The sequence below is a fragment of the Bison bison genome, unplaced genomic scaffold (assembly GCF_000754665.1).
Source record: "Bison bison bison isolate TAMUID 2011002044 unplaced genomic scaffold, Bison_UMD1.0 scf7180017864139, whole genome shotgun sequence".
NCBI classification, from domain to species: domain Eukaryota; kingdom Metazoa; phylum Chordata; class Mammalia; order Artiodactyla; family Bovidae; genus Bison; species Bison bison.
The window spans coordinates 3,610,064-3,634,041 of NW_011494711.1; the positions used below are offsets into that span (position 1 = coordinate 3,610,064).

The window sequence follows — 23,978 nt, forward strand, 5'->3', positions numbered from 1 at the left end:
AGCATATTAAAAAGCAGAGGCATTACTTTGCCAACAAAGGTTTGTCTAGTCAAGGCTATGGTTTTTCCTGTGGTCATGTATGGATGTGAGAGTTGGACTGTGAAGAAGGCTGAGCGTGGAAAAATTGATGCTTTTGAACTGTGGTGTTGGAGAAGACTCTTGAGAGTCCCTTGGACTGCAAGGAGATCCAACCAGTCCATTCTAAAGCAGATCAGTCCTGGGTGTTCATTGGAAGGACTGATGTTGAAGCTGAAACTCCAATACTTTGGCCACCTCATGCAAAGAGCTGACTCATTTGAAAAACCTTGATGCTGGGAGGGATTGGGGGCAGGAGGAGAAGTGGGTGACAGAGGATGAGATGGTTGGATGGCATCACCAACTCAATGGACATGAGTTTGGGTAAACTCCGGGAGTTGGTGATGGACAGGGAGGCCTGACGTGGTGCAGTTTATGGGGTAGCAAAGACTGGGACACGACTGAGCGACTGAACTGAACTGATGATTGCTGGATCACATGGTAGTTCTACTTGTAATTTTTGAGGAACTTTTTTTTTTTTTTACAGTGGGAACACCTGTTTTACTATCATATCAGCAGTGCACAAGGGTTCCAATTTCTCCATTGTCACACTAAGTGTAATTCTTTTGTGTTTTGTTATATTTTAATAGTGGCCATCCTAGTGAGGATAAGATGACCTCTCCTTATAGTCTTGATGTATATTTCCCTAATGTTTAGTGATATTGAGCATATTTTAGTATGCTTGTTGGCTGTTTGTATATCTTTTTTGATGAATTGTTTGTTCAGATCCTTTGCCCATTTTTAAAGTCTGATTGTAGTTTTTTGTTTAAGTTATTGGAGTTGTTTATATATTCTGGTTGTTAACCCCTTATCAGACATGTGGTTTGCAAATATTTTCTCCATGTTTTCACTCTTCCTTTGCTTGTTTTCTTTGCTATGCAGAACTTTTTAAGTTTGATGCAGTCACATTTGTCTCTTTTTGCTTTTGGAGCCTATGCTATTGGTATCACATTCAAGAAATCATAGACAAATCCATTGTGACAAAGTTTTCTCCCTCTGTTTCTTCTAGGAGTTTCAAGTTGATATTTGTATATGATGTAAGATAAGGATCCATCTTCATCTTTTGCATGTGGATTTCTAGTTTTCCCAACACTGTTTGTTGAAGAGACTATCCTTTCTCCATTCCGTCTTGGCACCCTTTTTGATCATCTGGTCATATGTTACATGACAGTTTATTTCTTGGCTCCTTGTTCCACTGGTCTTTATGTCAATACCATATTGTTTTGATTATTGCGTTATTATGGTATGTTTTGAAATCTAAAATCTATATTTTAAAATATGGTATTTTATATCTACCATAGGGATGATTTTTGAAAAGAATATTTGGTGACATTTTCTTTAAAGAATCTCTTTTTGTAAAGGAAATTATGTCTTTCTTTCTAACTCGTGTTTTATATATTTGGATTTTTTTTCAGGTCTATTAAGATTTCTATTTTAAATCCTTCTAATATCTTCTGTATATTGAGTTTATTTCCTAGTCCAGTTAATATTTTGCTAACATTAAAACAAGTCTGTTTATGAGAATACTGCTGTTTAATTTCTCAAGTTCCTATCCATTTAGTGGGCTAGAGACATATGTTCTTTTTCTGTGACTTGTTTATTATTTTACACTATTAGATATTAATAGAATGTGTGTTCTTACTCATTTATTACATTTAATTTTAGGATTAGTTTGTACTGATTAAGCCAAGATACTGTATGAACCCAAAGGTCTTGAGTGAGGTTTTTTGCTGATGTACTGTACTGGTTGAAAGATTGACTGAAAGTGAATAAGAAAAATAAGAGGTTTGAATTGAAGAATCTTGGGGAGAATATGAGTACATAGGGTTCACTGACCCAGAATATTTTCTTAGAACACAACATTATTTTTAGAGTCATGGAGTAACATGATTTTTATTTTTAAATAGATAATGCATTTAGAAGTTTCCAAAATAAAAGATATACAAAAACAACCTCATCCCTATCTACTCTCTACTCTGAGTCACCTTCCCTTTATTAGTAATCACTTTTATTAGCCTATCTAATTCTTAGGAGTTTGTGATACAGATTCACATACATAGGAAATTATATTTTTATACCCCTTCTTTCACAAAATTTAGCACACTGTATGTACTCTATAGCATATGTTGTGTGTATGTGTGTGTAGGAGTGTGGTCTGGGAATTACCCTATATTAGCATGGAGAGTGTGTCCCCACTCCTTTTTGCTGCTGCATAAATAGTCCTTTGTGTTTGAGATGTGCCAGTTAATTATCCAGTTTCTTATGGAAGGAAACTTGGATTGTTTCTAGTCTTCTGTTATTACAGTTATTGACTTAGTGAATGATAATGAATATAAAGAATTTCATAAAAGTATGATTATATCTTTTCTTCACAGAAGTTGTCAAATTGCCCTCTGTAAGGGTTAATACTATTTTGGATGTCTTCTAGCAAGGTATGAAAGAGCTTATTTCCCCATATCCTTGTCAAAAGACTGCTTTTGAATTTTCTGATTTTAGCAGTTCAGTAGGTACTAGATAATACACCTCAATGTAGTATTTTTTTTTTTAATAAACTTCTGATTTTGGAAAAATTTTAGTTTTTACGGGAAGGTTGTGACAAAGTGTTCCTATATACCTCTCATCTAGTATTACCTAACACACAGACTTTATTCTGATTTCTCAGTGTAGTTTTAATTTAGATTTCTTATAAATGAGGTTGAGGTTCTTTTCATATGTTTAGGATTCATTAGCATTCTCATGTCCTGAACTGTTGCTTATCCAGTTGTCTCTTGAGTTATTAGAAAACAAGGGAGGAAGAATCTGAAGGAAGAGATAAGGGAAGACTAAGAAAAAGCATAATTTGAGAGAATAAAAGGATCATTATCTTGATACACCTGACTTTTTTAAAAAAATCAACTATCACATGCCGTGCTGCTGCTGCTGCTGCTAAGCCACTTGAGTCGTGTCTGACTCTGCCACCCCACGGACAGCAGCCCACCAGGCTCCCCCGTCCCTGGGATTCTCCAGGCAAGAACACTGGAATGGGTTGCCATTTCCTCCTCCAGTGCATGAAAGTGAAAAGTGAAAGTGAAGTCGCTCAGTCGTGTCCGACTCTTCGCTACCCCATGGACTGCAGCCCACCAGGCTCCTCCATCCATGGGATTTTCCAGGCAAGAGTACTGGAGTGGGGTGCCATTGCCTTCTCTGATCACATCCCTTAGGTCCTCTCTAACATCATTAGGCTCTTTTCCCTCTCGAATGATGAAAATCTCTACCTGAAAGTTTCAAAATACCCCCTTACTCATTTTCATGGTCGTAGTTTCATGAAAGTAGCTCATTGCTACCAGTTTTCACCAGTAATACTTGTCGTTTATATGAAATGTGAATTCTTCAGAGTGGGAGAGGAATGTAATTTGTTGGCTATCAGCAAAAAGACTACAGGAATGAATAATCTTGCTGCTACTGCTAAGTTGCTTCAGTCGTGTCCGACTCTATGCGACCCCATAGATGGCAGCCCACCAGGCTTCCCCGTCCCTGGGATTCTCCAGGCAAGAACTCTGGAGTGGTTGCCATTTCCTTCTCCAATGCATGAAAGTGAAAAGTGAAAATGAAGTCGCTCAGTCGTGTCTGACTCTTCACAACCCCATGGACTACAGCCCACCAGGTTCCTCCATCCATGGGATTTTCCATGGAGTGGGTTGCCATTGCCTTCTCCAAATAATCTTAAGTATGATACAAACCTAGAACACTTATTAGAATAAATCAGCTGGTGGATGGATTTGGATCACTATGTTAGCTTGTAGAAAGTAGCCTTGGACGCTTTTGCACTTCATTTTATTTTTTTGTACATTGGGAAGAAAGTGTAAATGAGGTCTCTGGTCAAGTCTTATAACAGTAGAAAATCTCAGAGAAGCAAAGTCAAGAATTCTGACTTAATTAACATTTGTATGATCTATTGGTACAACATTTAGAACTGCTAGGTTTGCAAGTTATCAGAACCTTGGAGAGCTCCAAGCAAAGGAGTGGGGTTGGTGCTTGGGTTGCCTCTGAACTTTGAAATGTACTAGTTTGTCATTAACTTACTTTGAAAGTAATTTGAAGCCTGAGGATTTTAACAATACATGAATTTCATAAAAGTTATGATGAAATAAAAGTTCATCGTATTTCACATTAGGCATAAGTAAAGTTTTATAATCTAGAGGTTTTCAGAATGTCGTTCAGCATCACTTCGGAACGTGTTCACAGACCCCACTTCAGATCTGCTGTGTCCGAAATTGTTTGATTCAGTCATGCAAGCTTGGCAATCTGTTTGATTCAATCAAATGATTCTGGTGAGTGCTTAAGTTTGAGAAGCACTGTTTTAAAGGCTTTGATAATAATAAAGTAAAAGAGAGGCTTGTGAGCCTTTGTCAGATTCCTGGGCTTCTTAGAGTTAGGTACGTGTGATCTTAGGAAGATGATTTATTCCAACTACTTCTTAGTTCATAGATCTACCTGGTCAGAGCCTATGTTAGTATACACTGGCTTCCATTTCACTGGCATTTAGATATGCAGTAGCACTGCTGATGCTAGGTTTGTGAAACTGATCAACTCTACGTTAAAAATATATATATACTTTTTAATATTTTTGTTTTATATTGGAGTATAGCCAATTAACAATTTTGTGATAGTTTTGGGTGGATAGCAAAGGGACTTAGCCATACATATACATGAATCCATTCTCCAAACTCCCCTCCCACCCAGGCTTCAACATAACATTGAACAGAGTTCTACATGCTATGTAGCATGTCTTTGTGGTTACCCATTTTAAATATAGCAGTGTGTACATATCCAAACTCCTAACTATCCCTTCCCTGCATCCTTCTCCCCTGGCACCCAGAAGTTTCTTAAGTCTGTGAGTCTGTTTCAGCTTTGTAAATAAGTGCATTTGTATCATTGCTTTTTAGATTCCACATATAAGGGATGTCATACAATGTTTTTCATTCTGTGTCTGCTTTGTTTCACTCACTATGACAATCTCTAGGTCCATTCATGTTGCTGCAAATTGCATTATTTCGTTCTTTTTAATACCTGAGTAATATTCAGTTGTATATACGCACTACATCTTCTTTACCCATCCCTCTGTTGATGGACATTTTGGTTGCTTCCATCTTTGCTGTTATAAACAGTTCTGCAGTGAACTTTGAGGTGCATGTATTCTTTCAGATCATGTTTTCTTTTTGAGTATATGCCCAGGAGTGGGGATTGCAGGGTCATATGGTAGCTCTATTTTTGTTTTTTTAAGGACATCCATAAAATATTTTCTACCAGTCTGTAGGTCAGCTTCTCATTTTGTTTGTTTCCTTTGCTGTGTAAAAGCTTTTGAGTTTAAGTAGATCCCATTTGTTTATTTTTGTTATTTTCATTATTCTGGGAGACGGATCAAAAAAGATATTTCTGCAATTTATGTTGAAGAGTGTTGTGCCTATGTTTTTCCCTTCATATGTTCATTTTATATATATGCTTACAACTTCAGTGGTCATATGGTTTTGAATTTTTGTCCTACTGTTTGAAAGTGCTTTGTAATCATCTAGCCTACTAGCCAAACTCGTCATTGATAATCAATATATTTTGCAGTTAAGCATATTCGCTTTTTTCCTGCTACTCTCTCAGTCTGGAATTACCTTTCATCACTTATCCCGTGTTTTATGGTATTGTTATCTATCTTAATTTAGAAGGGAGCCTGTTACACATGTTGTACAGTCAGTGTTTGTTGTTACTGGATTCAGTGGATTAAAAAACATAATTTTGGAAATTGTATAGGAAAGGAAATGCAGAGCTGGAGGAAGAGATAGATCAGAGTTTTTAAGTGAATGACACTCTTACAAGTGTTACTGTTAAAAGACGAACCTTTACAAAATAAGGTGTACTGGTCCTTCTGTCTTACTTTATTGCTTGCATCAGAGGGATTGGATATTGACAAATAGTCCAGAAATAAGCATTCAGAAAATTTGAAACATGGATGAAAATAGGAGCTTTGTATAATATTGCTTCTTTTAACATTAAAAAAGTATCAATAATTCATAAGTAACTGTTGAAAATTTTCATAATGTAAAATAACTTTAAATGGGGAAGTCTTATAAGAGTTTGTTTTTATTTTAATTTTTAATGTTTGTTTTTAACAAATCCTTGAGTGCCTGGTGCACTGGGCCCACAATAACTTGTTTGACATGCATGGTAGTCAACTTGCATTTATTTGTAAATAAATCTTTTTATTGTTTGCTATTAAATGCTTGTAATGTATTATTTTAAGCATTTAAGTCCATGGCTGAACAGAAAACAATCTTCTAATTTATCTCCTTTTGACCATGAAGGAGCTTTTTATTATAGTTATAGTGGAAGAATCACTGAGCTCTATGAGTTGAGATCCTGAAACCTGTGCTCAACTCACCACCATTTTTAACCTCATTTTTCTGATGTATAAGATCTAGATATCATGTAGCTTTTGTTATTTGTAAATTTTTTTGGTCTTGCTTTTAAATATAACCCTGGTGGTCAAAATGTACTAAAAAAAAAAACCTGTAAAAATGAAAATTACCCAGATTTTATGACGCTGAAATATTTACTTTATGAAATATTGCTTGGGTAACCATTTAGTTATGTAATTATGTGATTAAACATCTGGGTTCTGGTCTACGTCTCCCCTTAGAAACTATTACTTTTTAAGATTTTTACCAGGAAAGAGTAACTACTATATGACTTGAGTCATAAAGCTAATTGGCATCTAGATCTCCCAGCATATGTTTGTTTATTCTAGTTTTCCTCTTGACAAGTTGCCATAGATTTTTAAAATTGGGAGAGGGGGACTCAGGAAACAATCTGAGTATCCCTATTCCTTTCTTGTAAATTTTTTGACTGCTCTTGTAAATTTTCTTCTTAGGAGTCAGCTTTTGCCCTTGGGGCTCAGGGACTGTGTGGAGTGGGACTTGGGAGTTTACCAAATGTTGGTGCTTATTGATAAGCACAGTGCAGTTTCTCATTACGATTTGGTGCATACGAGCTTATTATTAGATGTACTGTAGACCAGACAGACGACCCTAGTTTACCCATTGTTTTACAAGATCCCCAGTACTCTGTGCTCTGTGGAAAGAAGAAACGCAGAGCCTTCTAGTCTTCATATCTGTAGGGTGTTCTGCAAGTTGTTGAAAGTGAGGATATGTACCTAGTTGACCAGTGTATAGTGCTTCTTCAGGGAATCTTCATATTAATGATGTTTTCTGAATAAGCATGCCCAAATATGGTAGGGTACAGTCCTAATCTTTTAGTCCAGACTGCGTCATTGAGCCTGTTAGCAGATAATATATGAGATGTTTCCATCTCCTTCACGATTCGTTTTCAGATTTCTCAGTATATGATGTATTTGTGAATATTGGTAGTGTATTCTCTGGTCACTGTTTTTTTTTAATAGCAGTATGGCCTTTTTTCTCTTTATTTCCTAGAGCCATATAACCCGGTAATTATTATTTCTGGTAGGAAAAGAAGAACATGAGGGATACGGCCAAGCTTGTTTTAAAAGGGTTTACTCATTTGAAATGGAAATAAGCACATGCTATCCATCAGTGGTGTAAATCCCTTCCAAAGAACTAAAATTCAGAAATATGTACACAAGTTAGCCTCTTTACTATAAGTATCCAAAAGAAGCATGACATACAGCCATACCCCTCTTCTAAATCAGAGGACAGAAAAGACATTCACTGGGCAATGGTCAATGGCAACCCACTCCAGTACTCTTGCCTGGAGAATCCCAGGGACGGGAGAGCCTGGTGGGCTGCTGTCTATGGGGTCGCACAGAGTCAGACACGACTGAAGCGACTTAGCAGCAGCAGCAGGGCAATGGTCATGTAATTCAAAGATGGAGCATAATACTTTGTTAAGGCAAACAATGTTCTGAGTCCCGTCTGAGCAAGGTGCTTGGCAAAAATGGAGCTGAGTGGTACTGGAAGGGACTGCTTTCCACATTTCCATCTCTGGACATGGCCCATGCCCTACAACACCTCAGCAGGTCTCTGACAGTTCCCAGGCTCATCTTCAGGCAGCTGTGTTGCTGGACCAGTTTTGAAGTTGAATAATTTTGGAACTAACCAGATGTGGGTGAGACTTGGGACATACCGCAGGAGAAATAAAATAATGACTTTTTAAAAAACATACCCACAGAAACAGTGTTTAAGCATTGACCACCAGATATGTGTGTTTGGGAGGAAAACCTTGAGAGACAGGAAGTTCTTTTTGTATACAGGAGTGTTTACAAGTGTAATATTTTCATACTCAAAATGAGGAACTGTGGACAGAGATTCCTCTGTTTATCTCTGGTTATTATACCTAGCTTTCTACCTGACCCATTAAATAAACACTTAATAAGTTGAATTCATGCTAAACCAGGATTTTATATGTTTTACAAACATCTGTTGACTCACTCTGTAAACTATTTCTCTGGTATGTGTAGGAAATAGGTATTATTTCTACACAGTACTTGGTTGGTTGCTCAGTCATGTTGGACTCTTTGCTACCCTATGGGCTGCTGCACGCCACACTTCCCTGTCCTTCACTATTTCCCAGAGTTTACTCAAACTCCTATCCATTGAGTTGGTGATGCCATCCAACTGTTTCATCCTCTGTCCCCTGCTTTTCCTCCTCCCCTCGATCTTTCCCAGCATCAGGATCTTTTCCACTGAGTTAACTCTTCACATCAGGTGACCAAAGTATTGGAGTTTCAACTGCAGCATCAGTCCTTCCAAAGAATATTCAGGACTGATTTCATTTAGGATTGACCGATTTGATCTCCTTGCTGTCCAAGGAACGCTCAAGAGTCTTCTCTAGCACCATAATTCGAAAGCATCAGTTCTTCAACTCTGAGCCTTCTTTGTGGTCCAGCTCTAATACCCATACATGATTACTGGAAAAACCATAGCTTTGACTATATGGACCTTTGTCAGCGTAGTGATCTCTGCTTTTTCATATTTTGTCTAGGTTTGTCATAGCTTTTTTTCCAAGGAGGAAGCTCTTTTAACTTCATGACTGTAGTCACCATCCGCAGTAATTTTGGAGCCCCCCCAAAATCAAGTCTTGTCACTTTTTCCATTTTTACCCCATCTGTTTGCCTTAAAGTAGTGGGACTGGATCCTGTGATCTTAGTTTTTTGAATTTGGGGTTTTAAGCTGGCTCTTTCATCTCCTTTTTTACTTTCAAGAGGCTCTTGAGTTTCTCTTCGCTTTCTGCCTTTCTAAGTTGCTTCATGTTTTTGGCAGCTTGAGCAAGAAATAGTAGTAGGAAATTATGAAACCCTTCCGGCGCTTCTAGAGATGGATGATGGTGATGGTTGCATAGCATTGTGAGTGTACTTAATATCACTAAGCTATATGCTTAAAACTGGTTAAGAAAATAAAAAATTCTCCCTTACATGTATTTTACCACATTAAAAAATGAAAGTACTTTATCTTGCCATGCCCATCCCAAAAAAAAGCCCTTTAAGTGAAAATTCTATAATTATATAATATAAAACTGGGAATTATACAAAAAAAGATCTTAATGACCCACATGACCACAATGGTGTGATCACACTCATCTAGAGCCAGACATCCTCCAATTAGAAGTCAGGTGGGCCTTAGGAAGCATCACTACAAACAAAGCTAGTGAAAGTGGTGGAATTCCAGCTGAGCTATTTCAAATCCTAAAAGATGATGCTGTGAAAGTGCAGCACTCAATATGCCAGAAAATTTGGAAAACTCAGCAGTTGCCACAGGACTCGAAAAAGTCAGTTTTCATTCCAGTCCCAAAGAAGAGCAATGCCAAAGAATATTCAAGCTACCACTCAATTGCACTCATCTCACACACTAGCAAAATAATTCTCAAAATTCTATAAGCTAGGCTTCAACATTACGAGAACCAAGAACTTCCAGATATTCAAGCTGGATTTAGAAAAGGCAGAGGAACAAGAGAAAAATTGCCAACATCCATTGGATCATAGAAAGTGAAAGTGAAAAAGTCAGGTTGCTCAGTCGTGTCCGACTCTTTGTGACCCCATGGACACCAGGCTCCTCCATCCATGGGATTTTCTAGGCAAGAGTACTAGAGTGGGTTGCCATTTCCTTCTCCAGGGAATCTTCCTGACCCAGGGATCGAACCCAGGTCTCCTTCATTGTAGGCAGGCGCTTTACCAACTGAGCCACCAGGGAAGTCCATAAGCTACCAGGATCGTAGAAAAAGCAAGAGAATTCCAGAAAAACATCTGCTTTATTGACTATGCCAAAGCCTTTGACTGTGTGGATCACAACAAACTGGAAAATTCTTCAAGAGATGGGAACACCAGACCACCTTACCTGCCTTCTGAGAAATCTCTATGCAGGTCAAGAAACAACAGTTAGAACCAGATATGGAACAATGGACTGGCTCCAAATTGGGAAAGGAGTATGTCAACGCAGTGTATTGTCACCCTGCTTATTTAACTTCTATTCAGAATACTTCATGTGAAATGTCAGGCTGGATGAAGCACAAGCTGGAGTCAAGATTATTGGGAGAAATATCAATAACCTCAGATATGCAGATGACACAACCTTTATGGCAGAAAGTGAAGAGGAACTAAAGAGCCTCTGGTTGAAAATGAAATAGGAAAGTGAAAAAGTTGGCTTAAAACTCAACATTTAAAAATGACGGTCATGCATCTAATCCCATCACTTCATGGCCAGTAGATGGGGAAACAGTGGAAACAGTGACAGACTTTATTTTCTTGGGCTCCAAAATCATGGCAGATGATGATTGCAGCCATGAAATTAAAAGACACTTGCTCCTTGGAAGAAAAGCTATAACCAGCCTAGATAGCATATTAAAAAGCAGAGATATTACTTTGCCAACAAGGGTCCATCCAGTCAAGGCTATGGTTTTTCCAGTGGTCATGTATAGATGTGAGAGTTAGACTGTGAAGAGAGCTGAGTGCTGAAGCACTGATGCTTTTGAACTGTGGTGTTGGAGAAGACTCTTGAGAGTCCCTTGGACTGCAAGGAGATCCAACCAGTCCATTCTAAAGGAAATCAGTCCCGGGTGTTCTTTGGAAGGACTGATGCTAAAGCTGAAACTCAAATACTTTGGCCACCTGATGCGAAGAGTTGACTCATTGGAAAAGACTCTGATGCTGGGAGAGATTGGGGGCAGGAGGAGAAGGGGACAACAGAGGATGAGACGGCTGGATGGCATCACTGACTCAATGGACATGAGTTTGGGTGAATTCCGGGAGTTGGTGACGGACAGGGAGGCCTGGCGTGCTGCAATTCATGGGGTCGCAAAGAGTCGGACATGACTGAGCGACTGAACTGAACTGAACTGAACTGAGGTAGTAGCCAGCTATTCTAAGTCACTTACATGACCATCTGTTATAATGTTTATGGTTTCTTTGGATTCTGATAAGTTATATGGACTTTACATAAGCCTGTTATTGTTGATGTACAATTGTACATATAGAGGATTTTTTTTTTTAGAAACTCATATCATGTTATAGCAGAGATGTGTATAGTTTTCATAGTGTTAATGAAAGTGAAACTACGGTTGTTGTTCAGTCGCTCAGTTGTGTCCAACTTTTTGTGACCCCCATGGACTGCAGCACTCCAGGTTCCTCTGTCCTCCACTATCTTTCAGAGTTTGCTCAAACTCATGTCTGTTGAGTCGGTGATGCCATCCAACCATCTCATCCTCTGCTGACCCTTCTCCTGTCCTCAGTCTTTCCCAGCATCAGGGTCTTTTCCAGTGAGTCAGCTCTTCACATCAAGTGACCCAAGTATTGGTGCTTCAGCTTCAGCATCAGTCCTTCCAATGAATATTCAGTGTTGTTTTCCTTTAGGATTGACTGGTAAAAAGATCTTGCTGTCCAGGGGACTCTCGAGTCTTCTCCAGCACCATAGTTTGAAAGCATCAAGTTTTTGGCACTCAGCTGTCTTTATGGTCCAACTCTCCATGACTACTGGAAAAACCAGTAACCGGCTTTGACTATGGGCTTCCCTAGTAGCTCAGACGGTAAAGCATCCACTTGGAATGCAGAAGACTGTAAAGCATCCACTTGCAATGCAGGAGACCAGGGTTCAATCTGTGGGTCGGGAAGGTCCCCTGGAGAAGGAAGTAGCAACCCACTCCAGTATTCTTGCCTGGAGAATTCCGTGGACCGAGGAGCCTGGTGGGCTACAGTCCATGGTGTTGCAAAGAGTCAGACACAACTGAGCGACTAACACACACAGCTTTGACTACATGGGCCTTTGTCGGCAAAGTGCTGTCTCTGCTATTTCATACCCTGTCTAGTTTTGTTATAGCTTTTCTTCCAAGGAGCAAGCAGTCATTGTCCACAGTGATTTAGGAGCCCAAGAAAATAAAATCTGCCGCTCTTTGTACATTTTCCCCATCTATTTGCCATTAAATGATGGGACCAGATTTCATGATCTTAGTTTTCTTGAGTGTTGAGTTTTAAGCCAGCTTTTTCGCCCTCATGAAGAGGCTCTCTAGTTCGACTTTGCTTTCTGCTTTTAGAGTGATATCATCAGCATATCTGAGGTTGTTGATGTTTCTTCTGGCAATTTTGATTCCAGCTTGTGCTTCATCCAGCCTGGGCATTTCACATGATGTGCTCTGCATAGACATTAAATAAGCAGAGTGACAGTATCCAGCCTTGATATGCTCCTTTCTCCATTTTGAATCAGTTAGTTGTTCCATGTCCAGTTCTCACTGTTGATCTACATACAGATTTCTCAGGAGGTAAGTAAGGTGGTATGGTATTCCCATCTCTTTAGGAATTTTCCAGTTTGTTGTGATCCACACAGTCAAAGGCTTTTAGCCTAGTCAATGAAGCAGAAGTAGATATTTTTCTGGAATTCCCTTGCTTTTTCGGTGATCCAACAGATGTTGGCAATTTGATCTCTGGTTCCTCTGCCTTTTCTAAATCCAGCTTGAACATCTGGAAGTTCACAGTTCTCATACTGTTGAAGGCTGGCTTGGAGAATTTTGAGCATTACTTTACTAGCATGTGAGATGAGTGCAATTGTGTGGTAGTTGGAACATTCTTTGGCGTTGCCTTTCTTTGGGATTGGAATGAAAACTGACTTTTTCGAGTCCTGAGGCAACTGCTGAGTTTTCCAAATTTTCTGGCATATTGAGTGTCACACTTTCACAGCATCATCTTTTAGGATTTGAAATAGCTCAGCTGGAATACCATCACTTCCACTAGCTTTGCTTGTAGTGATGCTTCCTAAGGCCCACTTGACCTCATACTCCAGGATGTTTGGCTGTAGGTGAGTTACCATACCATCGTGGTTATCCTGGTCATGAAGACCTTTTTTGTGTAGTTCTTCCGTGTATTCTTGCCACCACTTCTTAATCTCTTCTGCTTTTGTTAAGTCCTTGCCCTTTCTTTCCTTCATTGTGCCTGTCTTTGCGTGAAATGTTCCCTTGGTATCTCTAATTTTCTTTGAGAGTCTAGTCTTTCCCATTCCTTTGTTTTTCTCTATTTATTTGCATTGTTTACTTAAGAAGGCTTTCTTATCTCTACTTGCTGTTCTCTGGAATTTTGCATTCAGTTGGATATCTTTCCCTTTCTCCTGTGCCTTTCACGTCTCTTCTTCTCTCGGCTATTTGTAAGCTTCCTCTGACAACCATTTTACCTTCTCGCATTTCTGTTTGTTTGGGATGATTTTGGTCACTGCCTCCTATGCAGTGTTAGTGTTATGGTGTTAGTCCATCCATAGTTCTTCATTCACTCTGTCTACCATATCTAATCCCTTGAATCTGTTTGCCACCTCTACTGTGTAATCATAGAGGATTTGATTTAGGTCACATCTGAATGATCTATTGGTTTTCTCTACTTTCTGCAACTTAAGTCTGAATTTTGTAGTAAGGAGCTGATCATCTGGGCCACAGTCAGCTCCAGGTCGTTTTTGCTGACTGTATAGAGCTGCTCCATCTTGGCTGCAGAGAATATAATGAATCTGATGTCTGTTTAGGTGCTAACTGACTCGTTTCTGACTCTTTGTGACCCTCCATGGACTATAGCCCACCAGGCTCCTCTCTGTTCATGGGATTTTCCAGGCAAGAATACTGGAGTGGATTGCCAATTCCTCCTCCGGGGAATATTCCCTACCCAGGGATCAAACTCGGGTCTCCTGCATTGCAGGTGGGATTCCTTACCTGCTGAGTCTCATTCTGTACACTGCTTATGTTTCATTTTATCGAGTTCTTCATTCTGACTTGCATTAGAGTTGGAATAAATTAAAAGAATAGAAAGTTCAACTGGAGGTGGTTGCCAGTTCAATTCAAGGAGGAGATTCCCAACAATTTAGACCTTTTGAAAAAGCTTTCTTTAAAAAAAAAAGTTCTTTTTTATCTTAGCTGTGCTGTGTCTTCACTGCAGTGCACAGGGTCTTCACTGTAGTGTGGGCGCTTTCTCTAGTTGCAGTGTGCGAGCTTCTCGTGGAGCACAGGCTGCAGAGCTCTTGGGCTTCAGTAGTTGTGGTGCTGGGTTAGCCGTTCTGGGGCATGTGGGATCTTAGTTTCCTGGCCAGGGATTGAACCCACATCCCCTGCATTGGAAGGTGGATTCTTAACTACTGGACCAACCACCAGGGAAGTCCCTAAAAAGCTCACTTTCTAATATGACTCCCTCACCATACAGAACATTCATGTTTCGGGACTCCTGAGGTCAGGATTGAGTGTAGGTTCAAGAAGTTGAGGACGGCTTCTGCCACTAAGAGACGTGACCTGAGAACTTCTCTAGGAATAAATTTTCATCTCTGAAATGAGGTAGATTGAACGACATATTTCGTCTGATTCTCACATTCCATGGCTTTGAAAATTTGAGAGAAAAGATGGCATGGAGCCAGAAAGAACTTTAGTTTCTCAGTTCTGGATAAGGAGTGGGTCTGACCATGTGTCTTGAATAATCAGGAAAGTTTTTTAGTCGGTCAGTGCCAACATATGTAGAGTTTACCCCAAACGTTGGTAAACTTTGTGTACAGGGACAGATAATACACATTTCTGGCTTTTCAGGCCATCTGATCTGTCACACATTCTAAATTCTGCTCTTGTTTCTTTCTGGATGCACCCTGTGGCAGGATCATAGTTTGCCAACCAGGGATTGAACCTGTGCCCCTTGTATTGGAAGCACAGAGTCAGAATTTACTGGACCACCAGGGAAGTCTTTAAATTCTGATCTTGTAGTGGGAAAGCAGTTACAGATGATTGAGATTTGGCTAACAGTTACTTTGATGACTCCTGGTTTCATTCTAAATACCTATTTTTCTAACTATCTCAAGTTAGGCAGAGAAATCAGTGGAAAAACACTATTAAGGCAATTTTATTAATTCCATGTACATAATATAACTAGTCTTTCATATCTAAAGATAACAGTCCAACCAGTTGTCATAATTTCATGGTCTACATACCTTAAGTTAATGGAGTGGATTTATAAAAGATACAAAAATATTTCACTGGCTTGGGAAAATGTGGTTTTGAGACTTCATTATGAGGAGGGATATAGGATGTGCTAGAGATTTTTCAAACCTCAAAGGCTGTTCAAAATTTATACTGTTAATAAAGTTCTTGCCTATTCTATACTTTATCTTCATTAAGAGCCTGAATTAGAGCAGATTTCTGTATTGACCATCTAGTGATGTCCATGTGTAGAGTCATCTCTTTTGTGGTTCGAAGAGGGTGTTTGCTATGACCAGTGCATCTCTTCGCAAAACTCTGTTAGCCTTTGCCGTACTTCATTTTGTACGCCAAGGCCAAACTTGCCTGTTACTGCAGGTATCTCTTGACTTCCTACTTTTGCATTCCAATCCTCTGTGATGAAAAGAATGTCTTTGGTGTTAGTTCTAGAAGTGTTCTACTTTTGTTTCTTTGGCATTAGTAGTTGGGAGCATAGACTTGGATTACTGTGATGTTGAATGGTTTGCTGGAATCAAAGGAGATCATTCTGTCGTTTCTGAGATTGCGCCCAAGTACCGCATTTTGGACTCTTTTGTTGACTGTGAGGGCTACTCCATTTCTTCTAAGGGATTCTTGCCCACAGTAGTAGATATAATAGTCATTTGAATTAAATTCACCCATTCCAGCCCACTTTACTTCACTGATTTCTAAAACGTCAGTGTTTACTCTTTCCCTCTCCTGCTTAACCACGTCCAGTTTACCTTGATTCGTTGACCTAACATTCCAGGTTCCTATGCAGTATTGTTCCTTAGAGCATCAGACTTTACTTTCACCACTAGACACATCCACAACTGGGCGTTGTTTTTGCTTTTTTTTTTTTTTTGACATTTTAATTTAATTTAATTTTTTAACTTTACAATATTATATTGGTTTTGCCATATATCAACATGAATCCGCCACAGGTATACATGTGTTCCCCATCCTGAACCCTCCTCCCTCCTCCCTCTCCGTACCATTGTAACATGTATAATATCATGTATGAAACGAGTCGCCAGTCCAGGTTCAATGCAGGATACTGGAAGCTTCTTCATTCTTTATGGAGCTGTTTCTTCCCTCTTCCCCAGTAGCATATTGGACACCTACAGACGTGAGCTCTCATCTGCAATGTCATATCTTTTTGCCTTATCATACTGTTCATGGGGTCCATTCAAAATTGTGGGGGTCTGTTCTAAATGTTAGTGAGTACCTCATCCTGATTTTTGTCAGTTCATAAAAAGAAGCAGTTGACTTCAGGGGCCCAGAAATGAATTTCTGGCCAAATTTAGAATTCAGCTTCTCAGAGCTAGACAATCCTTAAAGCTGATTTCATTTGAAATAGCAAATTTATTGCACACATCACTAAGAATATTTCAAGCAATAACTCTTAATAACCTGCCATATTGGTTGTTCTCTTTGTTAATGGGTGATAAAGCCTAACAGCCAAGAGAAGAAACTGTACCCCCAAAAGTGAAATTTTGAAAATTTTAATTTCCTAGCAATTTTTCCTTATCTTTCATGCTCCTCTACCTTCTGTTTCCTCCTCATCCCACCCTCTGCCTCTGGTAACCACAAGTCTGATCTCTTTCTATGAGTTTGGGTTTTTTTAGGTTCCACATAAAAGTGAAATCATACATTATTTGTCTTTCTTATACTTATTTCATTTAGCATAGTGCCTCAGATCCATCTATAATGTTGCACATGTTAAAAAAAATTTTTTTTAAGAAAATTAGTCTGTCACGTGAGTGCCTCTTTTTTTTTTAAGTCTGTTTTATTTCCAATGATTTGAAATGCCATTCTCATCATATATTTTGTACTTGAATTTATTTCTGGATTGTTAATTTTGTTCCATAACTTCTGATTATGCTGCCAAACTACCATGAGAATAAGTATTATCTTTTTTAATATATTTGTTAGTTTTATGTTTTAATATATATTTGTGACCCTTTGTTTTTAAAATAAAAAATTCTAGTTGCTATTTTAGTGTTCTGTTAAACTTTAAATCATATATGAATTAAAATTTATTTTCAGCTAAATCTCTAAAACCAATTTTTTTATGTCTGCTTATGAACTCTGGTCAGTGCTTTATATACTTTGGGAGTATTCTGTGGTCAAATATAAACACTATATAACTCCATGATTTCTCCTGAGTTTGAAGATTTTTTTTTTTCTTTTCTAGCCTTTAATCTAGACAATGAACAACCAGATTATGATATGGACTCAGAAGATGAGACCTTATTAAATAGACTTAACAGAAAGATGGAAATTAAGCCTTTGCAATTTGAAATTATGATTGACAGACTTGAAAAAGCCAGTTCGAATCAGGTACTGTACCTTGTAAAAATGTCTCTTGTCTTAACATTTCATCTAACTAGCAGTTTTATTTTGCATTTTATTTAGACCTAAGTATATTACATTTTACTGTCATTTATATTATTTTACTGTCTCTTGAATTTCTTTTCCTAAGATCCTTTAATTTCTATTTACAATATTCCTTGACAGTTCAAGAAATACTTAAGCATACTGTCTTTGAATAAGAGTATGAAAAGTACAGTTCTGACTTTTTTCTTGTTTGGATATAAAAATAATACTAGTTACATTGTTATAATATCTTCTTGATCCTTTTCATAGAACTGTCTTTTTGACACTTCAGTAACTAAATTTGCTCAGTTGAGTTGCATTGGTAGTCATCTCACATCAATAAAGTTGCTCAGATTTGTATTAAGGTGCTTTTACCATTTAAGATTATTTTAGTTTGGCTTATTTATATAACATAGAAAATTTTAAGTGAAAGAATTATTTACAAAAAAGGAATTTTCTTTAGTGGAACCTTCTATACATGATACAGGGACTGTAAAAACAGAACAGAGAATTGCTAAAGTGGAAAACTCTAAGGCTTGTTTAAAGCGTTTCTACATGTGCCTAGAAAATAAGAATGTGCAACAAAGTGCCAGCAATGGTTATATTTAGGTACTGGAATTATTGGTGATTTTTATGTTCTTTTTCTTTGTTTTCCAAATTTATTATAATGACCATGTATTGATATTACAGTTAAATTTTAAAAATAAAAGTAATAGTTGGTGTGCCTATGTGGTATATTAATATGCTAATTTTTATTAATGCAGTAAGAAGTTACTAATATAAATAAGCTTTTTACACTAGACTGTTAAAACTTTTCACTTGTTTAACTATACAAATTCATTATTTTCTCCCGACTTCCAAGTTAGTCCTTTAAATCCCTGAGGTATTACCAGCTCTTCAGAACATTTCCCACACTTATCCATTGTAGAATGACTTCACTGCATATTTAGCCTATCAGTCTCCCCACAACTCATTTTGATGGAAAGTAATATAAAGTATACCAACCCAAAAAATGCATTAAAACTGAATTTTATAAAATTCAACTTAATTGTATAAAAATTTTAAAAAGAAGAAAAAGAAAAGATGGATTATTTTGACTGAATTATTAATAGGTTTTGTATAGTAAAAGATCTCCTCTATGAAAAATAATTCTACTTGTATTTTTGAGAGGTTGTCTTTTCTTATTGGAAATTTGTTTTAATCATCAAGGTGAAACTCATTATAATTAGTCCTCACAGTTTTCCTAGGATTTTGATCACTGGCATCAGATATAGTTTCAGTTTTTCTTCTTTATGTGTAAATTTTCCTAGCAATCCTAAGGCTTGATCAGACTTGTGTTATTTCTACTGTTTTCCATGATTGCTCAGAAATTCTCATGGTGGCTGAAATTATGTCATCAGAAGCTTGCAGCGGTTTTTTCTGTAGTTTGCTTTCTTTCATTCAGTTAGTAATATTTATTTAATGTTCAAGTGAATAAGACAAGTGATAGAGGCTTTTCCTTTGTGAACTTACCATCTAAGTGAGTACAGGATAAACAAAAAACATGTCAACAATGCAATTAACTATCCACTATAATCAGTATCACCAACTCAATGGACATGAGTTTGAACAAACTCCAGAAGATGGTAAAGAACAAGGAAGCCTGGCGTGCTGCAGTTCATGGGGTTGCAAAGAGTCGGACATGCCTGAGCGACTGACCAACAACAATAATCAGCATCATCCTATTTCAGTTCTCTTTGCTCACATGCAAGTTTCCAGGCCATAAAACAATTGACTAGGTTCTCAGAGCATAATAGTATCTACTTTCTGCAAAGAAGATGAAGGTGAAGGTTTTGCCATAGGAATAAAAAGGTGGTCTTATTAATAGAACCAGAGATTAAATAGAACCAAGCAAAAGCCAGACCTTATTCCAAGTGTCTGATCTGGGAATTCATGGGTTTCTTTATTTGCTCATTTTGCAAGGCAGTATAATACCAGAGTCCAGGGCAAGGAATCAAGTTTATGGTTAAACTGGTATTAGATTGGCAGAGAAAGACATAAAAGATGGACTGAGGCAAAAGCTTCTGCTGCCACTATTCTGTGGATACTGTTGCAATGAAGTTATTGAAAACTCCTGTTGCCAGCATCCGTGATTATTTTCAGCCCCCATCCTTTTGTCTTATTTGAGCTCTCATTTCTTAAAACTGTCATCACCTTTGGTCTTTCAAATATAGATCATTTCCTTTTGGTTTCCGTAATGATTTTTTATGACCATTTCTTCTAACTTTATTTTACTGGCTCCCTTTTCATTCAACTGCTGTGAACATTAAGGTTTCATAAAATTTTGTTCTTGGTATTCATATCCTGATTATTTGGGGGTTAATCACCTCATTGCGGATTTTTGTGTGTATTATAAAATACATATGCCTTTAGCCTTGACCTCTTTCTTAAGCCCCAGGATATTCTTTTTTCTCATCTTGTGCTGCCTTATGGATTCTCCATCTAGACCCACAGACCCTTAAGTTTAATCTTTCTAAAACTTAATCTCTTAACTTCAGATGATCTTATACTATATTCATTCTCTCTTCAGTGACTCCCAAAACTTAGGATCTTGTGGGTTTTTAAAACCCCTTATCTTTAGTTGCTAAATTTCTGACTCTTTGTTGTGCACCTATGTGTTCCTTGAATACTCAATCTTCAATGATCTCTTCTCTCATTTCTTCAGTCTTTTTCTTTTTGCCCAAAAATGTGCCAAGGGGCCCTATTTCCAAAAGAGCCCTTTCACTTGAGCCTGTCTTTCTCAATAAACTACCACCTTCTGTTTTTTGGCTTTTTTTTAAATCACAGTTACATTTTCAAATTACACTCATTCCACATGCTAACAAGGTAATGCTCCTAATCCTTCAAACTAGGCTTCAACAGTATGTGAACTGAGAATTTCTAGATGTACAGATTTAGAAAAGACAGAGGAACCAGTAGTAAGTTGTCAACGTCCATTGGATCATAGAAAAAGCAAGGGAATTCCAGAAAAATATCTACTTCTGCTTCAGTGACTAGGCTAAAGCCTTTGACTGTTTGGATCACAACAAAATGTGGAAAATTCTTAAAGAGACGGAAATACCAGATCACCTTACCTGCCTCTTGAGAAACCTGTATGCAGGTCAAGAAGCAACAGTGAGAACTGGACATGGAACAACAGACTGGTTCAAAATTTGGAAGGGAGTGCATCAAGGCTGTATATCGTCATCTTGCTTATTTAACTTCTATGCAGAGTACATCATGTGGAATGCCAGACTGAATGAAGCACAATCTAGAGTCAAGATTGCTGGGAGAAGTATCAACAACCTCAGCTATGCAGATGATACCACTCTAATGGCAGAAAGTGAAGAGAAACTAAAGAGCCTGTTGATGAGGGTGAAAGAAGAGAGTGAAAAAGCTGGCTTAAAACTCAACATTCAAGAAACTAAGATCATGGCATCCCATCCCATCATTTCATGGCAAATAGATGGGAAAGCAATGAAACAGTGACAGACTTTATTTTCTTGGGCTCCAAAATCACTGCAGATGGTGACTGCAGCCATGAAATTAAAAGACGCTTGCTCCTTGGAAGAAAAGCTATGAACAACCTAGACAGCATATTAAAAAGCAGAGACATCACTTTGCCGACAAAGGTCCATATAGTCAAAGCTATGATTTTTCCAGTAGTCATGTACAGATGTGAGAGTTGGACCACAAAGAAGGCTGAGTGCTGAAGAACTGATGCTTTCAAACTATGTTGTTGAAAAGGATTCTTGAGGGTCCCTTGGACAGCAAGGAGATTAAACCAGTCAGTCCTAAAGGAAATCAACCCTGAATATTCATTGGAAGGACTGATGTTGAAGCTGACGCTCCAATACTTTGGCCACCTGATGTGAAAAGCTGACTCACTGGAAAAGACCCTGATTCCTGGGAAAGATTTAAGGCAGGAGGAGAAGTGAATGACCGAGGATGAAATGGTTGGATGGCATCACCGACTCAATGGATATGAATTTGAGCAAACTCAGGGATGAGAGTGAAGGCAAGGGAAGCCTGGCATGCACTAATACTCAGTTCTGAAGTTCTTACGTTGTTCTCTTATTAATTTGTGTCTCTTACCTTAATTCCCATATTGTCAGTTTCTTTAGGTACTGGATTTGTCTTAAAGTTTACTTTGTTATCTTACCCACAACCGATAGCACAAATGATGGACTGAGACTTATTATTGGACTGTTGGGTAGTTGATATAGTAATGTTGGACTTACTGCTTAACTGGCTATTTTATATGTAAAAGCATTAATTTTTACATGTGTTTTATTCATTTGTGTATTAAATATTAAATTTATGCATTTATTGAAATTTCTAAACCATGAATTTTGTATATGTGTGCATGCTCAGTCATGTCTGACTGTTTGCCACCCCATGGACTGTAGCCTGCCAGGTTCCTCTGTCCTGGAATTTTCCAGGCAAGAATAATGGATTGGGTTGCCATTTCCTCCTCCAGGGGATCTTCCCTACCCAGGGTTCGAACCCGTGTCCCCTGCATCTCCTTTATTGTAGGTGGACTCTTTACCATTGAGCTACCAGGGAAGGCTGAGTTTTGTATGTAAGCAAAGTAAATGATCTTTGTTCTCATGGAGCTAGTTGCAGTCTGTTGTTTTTCAGCCACTCGGTTGTGTCTGACTCTTTGCAACCTCATGGACTGCAGCACGCCAGGCTTCCCTGTCCTTCACTCTCTCCCTGAGTTTGCTCACTTATGTCCATTGAGTTGACGATGCCATCCAACCATCTCATCCTCTGTCGCCCCCTTCTCCTCCTGCCCTCAATCTTTCCCAGCATCAGGGTCTTTTCCAATGAGTCGGCTCTTCGCATCAGGTGGCCAGAGTATTGGAGCTTCAGCATCAGTCCTTCCAATGAGTATTCAGTCTAAAAGAAGAATAATTTTTATCTCCCATCCCTTACCCTCAAAATAAGTAAGTCAAGTAAGTCAGAGCTGTCTTGGAAATCATAAATTTATCACAGATCCCTTTGCCAATTAAATAGTAGTTTCCACTGCTTTCTAGTGGGTGAAGTGCTAAATGGCAGAACTTTTATCTTAGGATATAAAAGTAGTGGGATTCTGTTTTTGTGGATTTTCAATCATGTGGTTTAATTTGTGGCTATTTTATCTGTAAATAGATCTTGCCAGTCAAATTTAATGTTGTCACCATGATAGTAGAGAGGCACTGATACTGGTTGCCCTAGAATAACTAAAGCTAATTTTTACAGAATGAGTAAAACCAAAATTATCCAATAAAATAAAAGTTGGTCATCAGTCGAGTTCAGTCGCTCAGTCGATATAACAATATGAAAACAGCAGTTGACTGAGAAAATACAGTTAACCCAGAAAAGTAATGTCAGGATGTTTAAACTGTGTATTGGGTTCTTGTTACCTCAGCTATAAAGAGGGTACTTAACCACCAGGCAGGACATTTCTAGCAGGAGCAAGAAGCACCAAGAGAAGAAAATCTGAGGCATTGTTTTAATCTCCTGACATCTCTTGCAGAAAGATAGGAAGCAGTGTTATTTTGATAACACTGTATAGGCAATTCACCATGATTCTGCGGGTTGATGGAAAGAGATTATGTTCCTCCCCACTCTAGGATTAGATTAAGTTCTTGATTTAATCAGTGAAGGTTATAAAATTTTATCAGAAGCAGAATGACCAGAGTTGAAGCACATGCAACATGTCACAGCACTGTTCCCCTTGGTCCCCAGAGCTACCAGTTATGCTACGAAGCCCCAAGCATGTGGTGGAATTTTATTAGATCAGAAAACTCTGTTCTTATTCTTCCACCATCCTTATAGACTTTGAAAGTATGCATCATCATTCCACAGAACTTCAACAGTGGGAGAGTGTCCACTTCAGGCTGATGTTTGGAAAATATTCGTTCTTTTGGTTTGGTCTCATGTTTCAGGCTCTGGCTGTCCTCTTTAGAGACCATGTTACTCAGTCTCTCAGATGCACTTAAGCTGACTCCACTGAGACTGAATAAACCACACAATGGCCATTTATAATTGTATTGCACTAAAAGTAACTGTCACACGGACTGGAATACTTG

General features: G+C 38.2%; 1 protein-coding gene across 2 annotated transcripts in view; it reads left to right on the forward strand.

Annotated features, from left to right (window-relative positions):
* EPC2 (enhancer of polycomb homolog 2 (Drosophila)) overlaps positions 1–23,978 on the forward strand; it is a 129,278-nt gene that overhangs the window by 69,723 nt on the left and 35,577 nt on the right. For both annotated transcript variants that reach the window (XM_010839955.1, XM_010839956.1), the window contains exon 3: positions 17,702–17,847. In XM_010839955.1, the coding sequence (XP_010838257.1) occupies positions 17,702–17,847 (146 nt within the window). The remainder of the gene's footprint in view (positions 1–17,701; positions 17,848–23,978) is intronic.